At 42.7% G+C, this 13,762-nt stretch overlaps 1 protein-coding gene across 1 annotated transcript in view; it reads right to left on the bottom strand.

Moving 5' to 3' along the window:
- AIG1 (androgen induced 1) overlaps window positions 1-13,516 on the bottom strand; it is a 79,420-nt gene extending 65,904 nt beyond the window's left edge. Inside the window, exon 1 of the mRNA XM_083435113.1 lies at window positions 13,066-13,516. Coding sequence (XP_083291239.1) covers window positions 13,066-13,455 — 390 coding nt within the window. The 5' untranslated portion in view covers window positions 13,456-13,516. The remainder of the gene's footprint in view (window positions 1-13,065) is intronic.
- Between the last annotated feature and the right edge of the window lie 246 nt (window positions 13,517-13,762).

A 13,762-nucleotide genomic window follows, 5' to 3' on the forward strand; every position in this document is an offset into this window, starting at 1 on the left:
TTAACATTTATTGAAATTTGGAACATGGGGGAAAGACTGTGTTGCTTTGCCAATCAGCAACTGAGGAAGACAGTCCTTCAATCTTGTTTCTAAATGTGTCTTTTTGGTAACTCTTTTTTTGTTTTGTTTCAAACCCAACATAGCCTTGAGTGTCTACGCCTAGCATTTCCAGTCAGGCTGCTGTTTTGTCACCACAGACAGTCAAAAACTTGAGAATGCGGTAAGAGGGAGTTGAGGGCCTTATCCACGAAGCTTTCAGTTGCCAGGCCCATGTATTGGCCTGGCTGGAAGAGAGACACTGCAACTGAACCCAGGGGGCACTGTGTGATGACAATCATCCCAGCAGCACTTCACATAACTTGGCCCATTACTTCTGGTCAGGCCAGTTGGGCACTGAAACTGGCGTCTTAGGGGAAGGCTATGGTGAATTCACATTGACATAAGTTTGTAGTCAACTAACTTTTACACAGAGTAGAGACACTGGAATTAATGGGCCTAAGTTAGTCATGGTCATAAATTTCAATGGGTCTATTCTGAATACAACACACAATACTTTACTTAATATTATGCTTCAGAAAGCACTTAGGGCTTTGGCATTATGGGAATGCCTCCACGACGCCAAAGCCTTTGCAAACAGAAGAACTCGGGCTGTCTCATCAGGTCATCACTCTGAAGAAAGATATCACTGGTGATTTATTCCACGAATTATTTAACTATTTACAATTGCCTTAAACTTGCTTGTAGCAGGAAGGATGCACCTATGGACTGCACTTCTGTTTGCACAAGGGAGGACCAGCAATTTCTCAGGTTTGGATATGACACAACCTGGTTTGTTTATCTGCTCATGTCAAGGAAGGAGTGAAATGGAAGTGATCGGACTATGTTAACTATAGTTTATTAAACCAACATTCTTGGCTTATTGTCACATGTGAACATGGCCATACCTTCTACACATCTAACTTCATAGGTACGTGTTTAAAGGAACAGCATTTTTAATATATATTTTTTTAAAACATAAAACCTCTAGCCAAAGTCATTTTCTAATAATTGCTATTCCCCTCCTTCCTCCCTCCAGTTTAGCTGTACATACAAAATCTGTCTTTATTGCTTTCCATATCCTGTTTACAAGGCAGGATAATTTCATTAAATCTATATCATCCATTCAGCAAATATGTTTATATGGAATACTTTTTTTTTAATTAGATTACATCTTTTACATTTTCTTTTCTAAAGCTCAGTTTTGTTTGGCTCCTAGTCAGCATCGCAGGCTACGCCATTATTTTTACTTAAATATTAATATTACACGCAATGCTACAAATGTGATCAGTGATATATCCTGGGAAGCATGCCAAGAATCAACAAACAGTGGGAAAGGCCATGTAACAGACTAGGTAACATTTGGGACTGCTAGTTAAATAGGGGGGAAGAGACATGCATTGCAGCTGTCTGTACTAAACTGGGCTTAAGGATAAGGTTTCCAGTGGGAGGAAAGCCCCTAACTTTTTATGAATAAATTGCTTGCTCTGTTGGAGGGAGGGGGTAAGCTTGATTTAAGATTAGCTTAGTGAAATGTTTCCCCTAATACATAGCAGAGAAATTGTATATGTGAACTTCCTCTAACATGCAGAGTAGATTGCCCACTTAATCCAAAACAAAATGGCTTCTTATAATACTTCTTTAAATAAGGTGAAATTAAAACATTTCCTGTTAGGACTGTTGCCCAGTACCAATATGTTGTACAGTGGTACCTCGGGTTACAGACACTTCAGGTTACAGACTCCGCTAAACTGGAAGTAGTACCTCGGGTTGAGAACTTTACCTCAGGATGAGAACAGAAATTGCGCAGCAGCCGCGCGGCGGCAGCAGGTGGCCCCATTAGCTAAAGTGGTACCTCAGGTTAATAACAGTTTCAGGTTAAGAACGGACCTCCAGAACGAATTAAGTTCTTAACCCAAGGTACCACTGTATTTCTAAGTGATTTTAAAATAAAGGCTATAAACTATTTCTGCTGACATTTTAGGAGTGCTTTAGAATGTCATGGATTAAGGCTAGTAAAGGTTCTCATGGGCGTGAGATAGCATAATGTGGCTGCACTTTATAGGTAGGAGTAGCAAACAAGGAGATATTGTCATTGCATTCCAAATGGCTTCTCCATGCTATGAAGACTTCTTGGGGTTTGAACACATGAATGCTGGTACAGAATTGGAAAGTAACAAAAGCAAACTAGTTCATCTCCCTGCTTTGAAGCACTACCAAAAGCCTATCCCCTGTCCTTAAGACCAACACACAGAACACAGAATACCAAGAGCAGAATGCAGATGTTCCCCACTCAGGTGCCTGCAAATAGTTTCAGATAACTAGGTGGAAGATACAAACACCATTACAGAAGGGGTACTGGCATGAGGTGGTTGGGCGGCAAAACACACTTTCCAGGATATCCTGGAAAGAAAAAGACAGGATAGATTGACAACTATCCATGGGTCATACTATGAGTTCAGATTTCCAGAGAATTAAACAATGGAACATCTAAGCCAGGCTTTTTAAAGAACAGGAAGAGAAAGTGAGTGAGAATGCACACACATAGCCTGCTTTCCTGCTAGAAGAAAAACTGAGGGCAACTGCATTATCACACTTATGACAAAATAAAAATGGGTTAAGTGCATCAAAGCACACTGAAACCAAAGGGCTTAGGTGTGCCTAACTCTGCACAGGATCAAGATGTAATTGTGCCCTTAAAAATGAAGGTGGCTTTCTAGAATTTCCCTCATTTTGATAATGAAACATAAAACTGTCAAGAGTTCAGTGACTGCAAAAGAGAACCTATCTGCATTCTAGTACACAAACTACGTTCAAACATATGGCTGGTATGGATCATGATACAGCTGCATTCTAGCAAAAGTTGGCCAGTAGGTGAAGGCATGGGATTCCCCTCCCTCTCAGTCACCATCAGTGCCAGCAACTGCTCCATGTTCTCTTCCTCACTTCATTGGCCTTTCTGGAATGCTTCCTTTAACAATCTCCCCCCCCCCCCCCAGGTATTCCATTTGTTCATGTCCCATCCCCTCACCCCAGCTTGCAGGCTCCATTTCTTTCTGTACTTCTCCCTCACTACGTGACCCAAACATTAGATCATCTGCTTCCAGCTCTAAATACACATATAAGATATTACTAAAACAATGCAGCCACGTTTGTACTACCCAAAGTAAATAAATAACATAACATAACTTAAGCAAACCCCAAGTGGAAAAACGAAGAAACCAACTAGCAACAGAGCTGGAGAGAGAGCACTTTGATGTCTGAGATAGGATCAAAGCAACTTCAGAAACCAAGAGGAAGCCAAATTTTCAAACTCTTATTATTCTGAAGAACTTGGAGAACAATAAATTATCTGAAAATCCTCAAAGTACTTTGGGCTATGATGAATAAACACTATTATACCTCTAAAAAGTATCGTTTTGCTCTGACTGTTTACCACTAATTAAGACAGTAATTTTTTCAAACACCATTTCCAGCAACATATTCTCTTTGAAGTGCTCTAGAGATGTTGTTCTTGCACAGCAAAGAAACAAACGCTTTTAAAAATTGCTCTTGATAGCTCACAGTCTTTGATCAATTCTTTACATGCCTCCGGGAAGTAAAACTTTGATATATTTATTTAATTAGGTAGAGTTCAAGAAATAGATGGCAACGAGTAGCTTGGGCCCTCTTGACATAGTGTCCTATGGAGAAGATGCTATAAAGACAATTTAAAACATTGGTTTTTACCAGAAGCAAGCTACCGTATTTTTCGCCCTATAGGACGCACTTTTTCCCCTCCAAAAATGAAGGGGAAATCTGGGTGCGTCCTATGGGGCGAATGCAGGCTTCGCGGACCTCTCCGCAAACAGCAGGAGCGCTCCCGCTGCTTGCGGAGAGGTGCCTGCATGCTGAAGCCTGCGGGCGCTGAGCTCAGCGCGTCCAGGCTTCGCGGACCTCTCCGCTAGCAGCGGGAGCGCTCCCGCTGCTGGCGGAGAGGTGCCTGCATGCTGAAGCCTGCGCGCGCTGAGCTCAGCGCGTCCAGGCTTCGCGGACCTCTCCGCTAGCAGCGGGAGCGTTCCCGCTGCTGGCGGAGAGGTGCCTGCATGCTGAAGCCTGCGCGCGCTGAGCTCAGCGCGTCCAGGCTTCGCGGACCTCTCCGCTAGCAGCGGGAGCGTTCCCGCTGCTGGCGGAGAGGTGCCTGCATGCTGAAGCCTGCGCGCGCTGAGCTCAGCGCGTCCAGGCTTCGCGGACCTCTCCGCTAGCAGCGGGAGCGCTCCCGCTGCTGGCGGAGAGGTGCCTGCATGCTGAAGCCTGCGCGCGCTGAGCTCAGCGCGTCCAGGCTTCGCGGACCTCTCCGCTAGCAGCGGGAGCCAGCACTGGGCTCCCACGGCTTGCAGAGAGCTGCCTGTTTGGGGGCTGGGGTCGGGGGAAGCTCGGGCTTCCCCAACCCTGCGCCTGGGGGGGAAATAATTTTTTTCCTTTATTTCCCCCCCAAAAAACTAGGTGCGCCGTATGGGACGGTGCGTCCTATAGGGCGGAAAATACGCTAACTACAAACATCACTATTGCTCTCCCTTGTGTTTGTTCCTAAAGAAAGAACGAAGCAGATGACTTCGAACAGCCTAGGAAAACAATGTTTACCATTAGGGTTATTGCTTGCATGTGGCTTTCTCTACATTTACAGCCCATCCTGCCACGTACAAACTGTTCTAAGGGCACTTGGGGACTCTGGAAAGAAAAGTCAACATTCCACACACCTGACTTTAGGATTGTCCCCAGGCCTGTGCACAGCCTCCCTTACTCCACTGACTATGGGGAGAAGTGAATTACAAAACAAGTAATGAAATGTATACAGGGTCTCTTATACTAAAGGCTAAGCCATCTAGACCCTCTGCTAGATTCTAAACCTTCAGACAACAGACACAGGCTCCTAGGCACCACAAAACTATGGGTGGTATTCTACTTACTCTGCCCTCTTCTTTCCAGGGCAACCATGCTTACCCACAGCAGAGATGAACTGGGCTTATCAGTCCAGTCTGGTTGAATGGGCCTGCCTCACTATTGCTGCTCTGGAATTGGGGTCTCTAGCCCTGGTCTAATCTGTAAGCGTCAGGGTGAGTGCAGGCCATAGGGGGAGTCAGTGGTGGGTTTTTTACTCCAAAAGCATTTGTGAGTATCCTCTCCACCTGCAGCTACTTCAGCAAGTCTCTGACTTGGTCACGAGGAATCACTCAAGAGGGCTAGGCTCAATGCCTCTGCGTTGGCAGGGAATACTGCAACCCCAATTTTAAACTATTTTTGGCCTTTCAAGCCCGCTTCCTCTCTCCTCACCTTCTGCTGCAACAGACAACCCAAAGAACAAGAAGGGAGGAAAGATGGAGAAATCAGGAAGAAGTGGGCTTGTCTGCTTCCAGTCCCAGATTTTGGCAGCACTCTTTTAAAGCCCTGTCTATCACAGCAAGGCAGAATGGAACTGAAAGTGGTTCTCTACCACACAATGAGGTCTCGTGACAAATTTGCATAGCACTGCCAAAAGAAGTGAGTAGGTGGGAGAGGCACCCATTCAAGGATCTTATCAAGTAAGTAAAGGATAGAAACTGAGTGCTCCCTAATTCTCTCTGTTCAGCTTTATAACTATGTAAAAAGACACTTACACAATAAATGACCCTCCTCTTCAGGACACTTCAAACCACCCTTCCCCCACACAGCTGCCACTATCATACATATTTCAAAGGTTCCATCTGGGTGCATCAACTACCTGACTCCTTTGCAGCCAACAGAAAGACACAGCCTACTCAAATATGCCTGGTCGTTGCTGCTTTAGGAAGCTGAAAAAAGAATTTCAATCTATTCTATGATCACAGCGGCGAGAGTTTTACATGCACAAAGGTTGTTTTTTTTGGGGGGGGGGTCATCATTACCTACCATGGAAGAATGGTTGCAAAAATTATTGGATTTAGCCAAGATAGCAGAGTTGACGTTGATATTTACTAAAGATTGGAAACCCCTTATGGACTTTTTGTGTGAAAAAGAAGATGAACTTATGATATCTGGGTTTGAGGATTGGAGAAAGTATTGGTTTATAGAAAGTGGAATAGTTGAGTATTACCTTGGAGTGAATGTTTTGAACAATTTATATATATTAGAAGAATTGGAAGTTCTTTTTTTCTTTTCCCTTCCTCCACCTTCCTCCCTCTCTTTTTCTTTTCCATTTTTGGTTTAGGTTTTTATTTAGATTAATCTTTTATCCTTGGAATTTTAAAAATATACTGGGTATTTGATATTTTGTATACCTTTTTTAAAGCTTTAATATAATCTGTTCGGGGGGGAAAAGAAGATGAAAAGAATGTACTATATTTAATATCCCACTATTCTATTTTCTGCAAGCCAGGATATGGTATCAACCAAGACTACAGCTACATTTTAAGCAATAAACAAACAGAATGTTTGTTATCTGCAACCCTAAGAGAAAAGTATTATTTTAATTAACAGCAAGAGCTTTCAGAAATTTCTTTCGTAAGATGAGGGGAGCACTTGTCTGAAGAAGGTCATGAATAGGATTGTCATGAAAATGGGTTAGCCTGCCAATACTGTAATCCATAGAGTGGTTATAATAGTAATGTTTGGTTGAATATTTGACCAAATGAACAACGTCACTAATATATTAGTGATAGAAAGTGTTCATTAACATGAAAATCATAATTAAATCCCATGTTCTTTAAGTCAGATAGGCTTTCTCTACCAAACAACAATTTGCCAATGAAGTTAGAAGTATTATTTCAAAGCTGAAATGCAGCAGACGTTAATGGTCAGTGTTGGGTAATCTGACACCTTTCATCTGAAAAAGAGCTATCCCATCCCTAAACACCATTTCTCCATAGGAAATGAAGCAGCACTGCTTCCCACAGCTGATGAGAGGCATTATGTTCTGGATGACATCACTCTCCAGTCTTATCTCAGATACATTTGCATGCCAAGCAACAAGACCATCTCACATACCACGGAAAGGGACAAAGACTGCTATGCTTAACAGGCCTGTAGACAACGGGACAGGAATAAATATAAGCATACAGAGGTGAGCTACCACTAGACAGATACTGTCTAGACAGTATATAGTGAGTAACAACGCAGGTCTCCGGGAAACCAAGATACAGCCTTCCATATTCTGAGCGAAAGTTATTCATTGTACAGGATTTTTAAATTTTACATTCTGCTGTTAACACCAGCATCCTACAGCACTTGGAATATTAAGACCCTCTGTGATAGCGCAGCAATACAGCCAATGATTTTGGGAGTTACCAAACTAGATATTCTGTGTCTTGCTTCAGTGCAAAGGTAAACGATCAATAAGTTATCTGGAAACAAAATTAATTCAAGTACTACATTATATTCACCCTGTAAACAATCCTTCAATCTAAAAGCATTCATTGAGAACTCTTGAACAAAATTCTGCATTCTGGTGATTTGTTTAAAACTAAGACTAGGAAAACTCAGAGAAAGCCAATTTCCAGACACTTCAACAGCAGCATATTTTCAAGCAGCATCTGGGCGGTCTAATTCATTTTAGGAAGCAGATACCACTTGCAATTTGATGGAAATAATGCTGAGGAACAAAGCGTTTCCAGGTTTGCTCAAGTCATGCAGACACACAGTATGCCCCTGCCACGCTGGACAAGGCAATTGGCCAAAACCAACCAACTCCTTTTCAAAGACAATTTCCAGAAGAGTTGTTAAAATTAGTAAATCCCTTTTGCAGATGAAATCAAAATACCATGGTCAAAAAAATTTAAACTGTGCTGCTGTGGATGGAAGTATGAAGCCAAATAATGTAGGACTGGTTTTTGATGAGCAATGCAAACCCGATGTGTGAGATGAGTTTAGAATCAAAATATGAATCATTCAGATCTACAGTTTTCTAAAACCAAGGGACCTGAACTGGATTCATGCTTCAAAAAAGCACAGGACTGGAGTCTCAGCAACCAGTCTTAGGCACAACTGATTTACTTGCACAGAAGCTTGTTTCCTCCCAATGTGTGGAAAGTGTCACAAGGCACTTTAGCAACCCTGGTAGTAGTTAGGAAGGAGGGTTTGTGAGTCCTTTTGCATTACATCCTGTGGGCCTCTGAGATCCGACAGAAACAACCCAAGCCTGCATTAGTCTAAATGTACAGCAGATTTGCCAGTTATAACAGCTTTACTCTTTAGGTTTCGTTGTTTTAGCCAATGACGTTTCATCAACTTTGCAACCTTCCGTGGATGCAGGATAGCTGGGAGAAAAGTTTAATAATTAAATGAGATAACGTAAGGATTAGTCTGCAATGAAAGGAGAAAGTGTGTGGCCAAATAGATAGGGCACAGTTCTAATCTGATTAGTTGTAGCACTATTGGTCATAGTTTGTGCCATTAATGCTAATTAATTGAACTTGCTGAGAATCTATTATTTTACCTTAGAGAAAAAATTAGTAGACATGCAACCATACAGAAAAAGTCATGGGCTTACACAAACAATTATAAACACCATGGGAGAAGTGTTCCCAGCTACACCACCCATTGCCCCTGGAAATCTTATAGGTAGCTGCTGCAAGAGAGGGACTTTGAGTGGCATCATAGGAGGGGTCTTTCTAAGACGAAGGTGAAGATCCCTTGTTATTTTTGCTATTGGATGCTGCATGTTGTCGAAGTGTAATCTTGCAATATTTATAGTATTGGAATGTGTTTTTAAATAAGTTATTGTATTTGCTATTGTTTTGCTATGTTATGCAATTGCTATTGTTATTATTTTGCTATGTTATGAAATTGTTGCTTTGTTATTGACTTTCTATGTTACTATGAATTTTTTTGTACTGTTGCATTCCTCTTTCTTTGTGGCTAGTCACTTTGAGCATGGTTCTTTTGTGGAAAAGAGGCATACAACTAACAGAATAAATGAATAACAGAAAAAGGTTGTCAATGCACTTCAGCAGTATCAGTCAAAGCACAGTAAAGACAAAGCAAGAAAGTATTTTTGACTAAATATAGTTATTTTTCACATTTCCCCCAAAACTCAGACACATTTTATCATGTGTTTTTCTCAATAGGAAACTAAGATACAAACAACTGACATGAAGGGTATATAACATTACCACAATTACAAGCAGTTTCTCAAAGTCTAATGCTGAGAGAGATTACTGCCCCATGACAGCCTGCAAGTCAGCCTTTATTTTAAATGACATGCTCCTCACAAATTGCCTGTAGCCTTCAAATGTATCAAGAACCTAAATTCTGTCTGTGTGGTGCCAAAGTTTGAGGTTGTGTACTGTGGTCCAAAGACCGAAGTTGTGTCCAAAATAAATAATAAATATTCTTCGTTTATCCAACATTATACTCTTGCGAAGTGGTACTAATAGGATGGAAAACATTTGTTTCTTAAATAGAATTGCCATCTGGCTATCACTAAGTACTGTTTAAAAAAACACCCAAACTGTTTTATGCCTAGTAGTCAGGAATTCAAAACACAGTCAAGCAAACTAGAATACTTTCCAAACTAGTTAGGTTCACTTTGGTTCCCAATTCTTTTTTTCTAATAAAGCTTCTATGACTTTAGAAGCTGCATGTCAAGCAAAAATTCAAAAATTTAAGTAGCAGTAAATAGGAATGGCTGGAAAGGCTTCATTTGCTCAATATCTGCGATCTTTATCACTCTTCTCTTTCAAATGGGGCCCATATACAATCAATATGCCTTGCTCCACCCATCGCAGGATTCAAATAATCTACTGCAGAGAAAATGAGTCCATAAAGATAGCTATTCCACACCCACACACCCACATACATCTGCTCCCAATGTGTAATAGCTTTGCATTACCAGTTTGCAGGATGCTATTAATGACCAAGTTACCCCCGGGTAAGAAAGCTCTCAGGATAGATTAATCATTAATATGAGTTCTATGATAACTTCCTTTCTAGAAAGCTAGTAGAGGAAACTCCAGCTATCTGCACCTTGCTTCAGTGCACGTAAGCCTACTTTTGAGTGGAATGTGAGCTGTGCATCACTGTACATAAAGCAAAAGTATACAGTTAGAAAAAAGTCATGCAATTCTGACAGACCTAACTACTCCCAATACTGTTGTTTTTGTTCATATGAATGCAGTCTAAGAAATAAAGCACTTTCTGTGATGCTATGAAGATAAATGGAATGTGACAAAGTGCAACAGTGCTAGCCTTGAAAACTGTGAAAAGTAATGCAGTTTCAATCAGTTAATTTGGCAACTTTTTACATATAATATGGTGGGAGAAACTAATTTAAATAAGGTATGTCCTTATTTTAAACAGCCCCATAAGTGTTGCAAAAATAACACTGCACAATTCAGTGAAAAAAGTGGCTCTCAACTGCAGTAATCCCCCCCCCCCAATCATGTAACTTGGCATACTTTAATACTTGGGAAAAAAGTAAAATAAACAAACTAAGAAAAGGTAGACAATCCATCAATAAGAAAACCAGTCCTATCTTAAGGTCTGATTAAATTCCTGCAAACAATGGAAATATGCCTTATAATAAAGAGGCCTTATAATTTCATTGTCAGTGAACAGAAGCTAACATAGGGAAATGGTTGCAATTAAACCAATCATGTCCAATAAAAAAGACAACAGGTTGGCTATATATAAAAGGAAAAACACAGTGCAAATATTCATCAGCAGCATCAACTCAAATCAATTCATGAAGAATTGACAGAATTGACAATTCAGTTTTAAAAAGATTAATTGTTCAATTGACATGATACAAAAGATTACAGCATTACTCAGTCATACCATAATCACTTTCTACCTTTAAAGCAATCAAAGTTATTAGTACTGTATCAGATTAACTTTGAAGTTGAGATGAATCTTTTAGAGAATGGAAAGACTGAAATATTTTGGTGGGCCATGGTGAAAAAAGATACAGAAAGCATGAAGGGAAAAATATATTTTTTTCAGATTTGTTCCTTCTAATTAAGTAGGCCTTAAAATAGGAGGTTGGTACCATCTTGAAGGATTGGACAAGCTACTTTTTTATAGCCTATGATTGTAGTAAAAATTATTGGTCATGATGGCTGTCAGTAATCAGTAGCTTTCACTGAAATAACATCTTGTCTAAAAAAAATTGTCAAAAGTATGTAATAATCAAATGGGAGTAAAGAATACCACAAATCTTTTCATTGAAAGCTACTCGTTACCATTCTGCACCTTTAAAGCAATTTCCCCCACTCTACACCAAATTTCAACACAGTATGGATCTTTGGGTAAAAGATGTGTAACCTATAGCCCCAAACTGGACAGTACATATTTTGGGCTTTTTAAAACCCTACAAAATTAGAGGTGGGATTTTGTTATGAAAGTTACTCATTACCAATGGCCAACATGGGTGATAATTTTACTAGGGCTATAGGATGATGATGATGACTAATATATCCACAGCCTGTTATCTGCATCCATTTCATATGATGTCAGAGATGCACATGTATTATAGTATGTTAGAGTGACAAATTGTACAAAACATGCTGAAGCCATCTCCTGAACTCCCTTTCTTCATATTTGATGTCACAGTACAAAATGGTAAAGGTCCCTCTTGATGCTACTGACTTTGCTGTCATGTCACAAGGTGGCTAGACAGCCTGCAACCAGGCACACTGTAGCATCACTGTGTGACCTAAGAATTTGAACTCTGTGGTCCATGAGTAACTTATAAACACCATTAAGCAATGTGTAGGCAAAACAGATTATCTGGGGAAAGGGCTGTACCCACCTAAGGTATGCAAAAGGTGCAAAGGTTCAATCCTGGGCCACTTTAGGTGGAGCTGGAAAGGGCTCCAGCCTGAAAACCTAGAACGCGATTGCCAGTGAGTATCAACAACAGAACTGAGATAGGTGGACCACTGCAACTTGCTATGTTCCTAAGACACCGCTTTCGCACAGAGTGTGGAATTTCTGGGCCTTTCACTAACAGCAGACAAAATGGCACTTGCTGCTACTGTATGTGATCGTGATGGCATATGTGGTAATATTGGGAAGAAGCAGTTACAACTGTGTATTTAGTGTAGGGGTGGTGAACAAATGTCTTGTTCTAGTGCATGGATGGGGGACTCTGGCCCTCCAGATGCTCTCTATGATCCAGCAACTCCCATCATCTCCAACTGCCAACCATGCTAGGCTGATGAGGGTTGTAGCCCAAGGACAAATGGAGATTAGAAGGTTCCCAAGCCTTCTCGTAGTGCATGATCTTCACCTTTTTCAGACCCAGGAACCACTGTTAACCCAAACACACATTTGGGGGCCCTTTTTTAAATCTTCTACCCTGCACCGTGGAAGTGCTCCTGCTGCAACCCACCTTGGATCAGACCCACCAGTTGAAGACCAGTGTCCTCGTTTCATACATGATGAGTGTGGCCATTTTGAAAGAAATATTGTGAGCTATTCCCTCCTGATTATTATTTTTTTCTGGGGGGGGGAGGGGAATAAATTCTGTAATGGGTAACATGCTGGTGCTTTATACCGTCATGACCTGCCACTATAACTACAACATCCTCCATTGATGCAATTGATCCTTTCTTCCTGAAGTGGGAGCTGTCTGGGGAAGCATGTCTTGGATCAATGTTGACATGCCCAGAAAACCAGACCCTGACATGAAGAAGAATCTCCCTCCTTTTTTGGCGATCTGTTCCGTTTGCGGGGATTAGTGAACTGACAACAGAAGACAAAAGATAAAAGAGAGGGGGGGGACATCTCTTCTTTCTCGCCGCTTGGATGAGTGCAGCTTCCCTCGCGGGCTCCTCCCCTTCCCCGGCTCCGTTAGGCAACCCCGGGAACCGAAGGGGCATTCGCCCCGCCCCAGTCAAGGTCTCCTCTCAGGGAGGAAGCCAAAGGGAGCGCGAGGCACTCGAGGAGCCCAGCGGGGCTTCTCCTCCCCGCGCGGGCCTCGCCCCCTTCGTCGCTCGGCAGCGGCGGAGGAGGAGGAGGAGGAGCGCGTCCGGCCGCCCTTCCCAGGTGCGCACGCCCGCGCAGGGGGGAGGCGGTGCGGGCGGGCGGCCGACTTACCAAATTAATGAACGTCAGGAATTTCCAGCTGCCTCCGTAGGTCTGGTGCGCGGGCATGTCGATGGCCTTGTAGTTGCACAGGATGGAGAAGTAGGAGAGGAGGATGGCGCCGCGCAGCACCTGGCACGGCACGAGCGCCATGTTGCCGCGGCCCCCCGCCCCTTTCTTGCACAAGCGAGGGCCGGAGCTCCCGAGTGAACCCGCCCGGCGGAGACAGAGAGCAAAGAGGCAAACGGAGACGCGCTCGGGGAGCAGGGAGCCTTCGGATGGGCGGCGCGCGCGCCAAAGCGGGAGGCAGAAGGAGCGCGCGCCGCCGGCCCAGCTGGCCACTTCCCATAGAAAGAAAGGGAGAACCTGAGAGGCTCTGAGGAGGCTGCTAAGGGCTGCCATCCCGCGCACAGGGCTCAGGTTCCGCGATGGGGCAACGTAGAAGCGAAATCCACAGGCCGCACGAATAGAACTATATGCATTTTGTTTGAAAAACCGTCTTCGCACAAGTGCATGAGGGTTTTTTTCTACCTGCTTTGTACTTGGGAGGGGGGCGGTTTGAGGGAGACATTGGCGCTTGTTCGACCTTTCCTGCAACCTGAAGGGGCTTCTCTGTTGAGGTTTTCGGTTCTGCCTCAGTCCCAAAGCCAGCTTTCAGATATGAGCGGTGGTCTGTATGGTCAGGCTAAGCTCCTGCCTACCTTGCAGT

The sequence above is a fragment of the Podarcis tiliguerta genome (assembly GCF_965153285.1).
Source record: "Podarcis tiliguerta genome assembly, chromosome: 3".
NCBI lineage: Eukaryota > Metazoa > Chordata > Lepidosauria > Squamata > Lacertidae > Podarcis > Podarcis tiliguerta.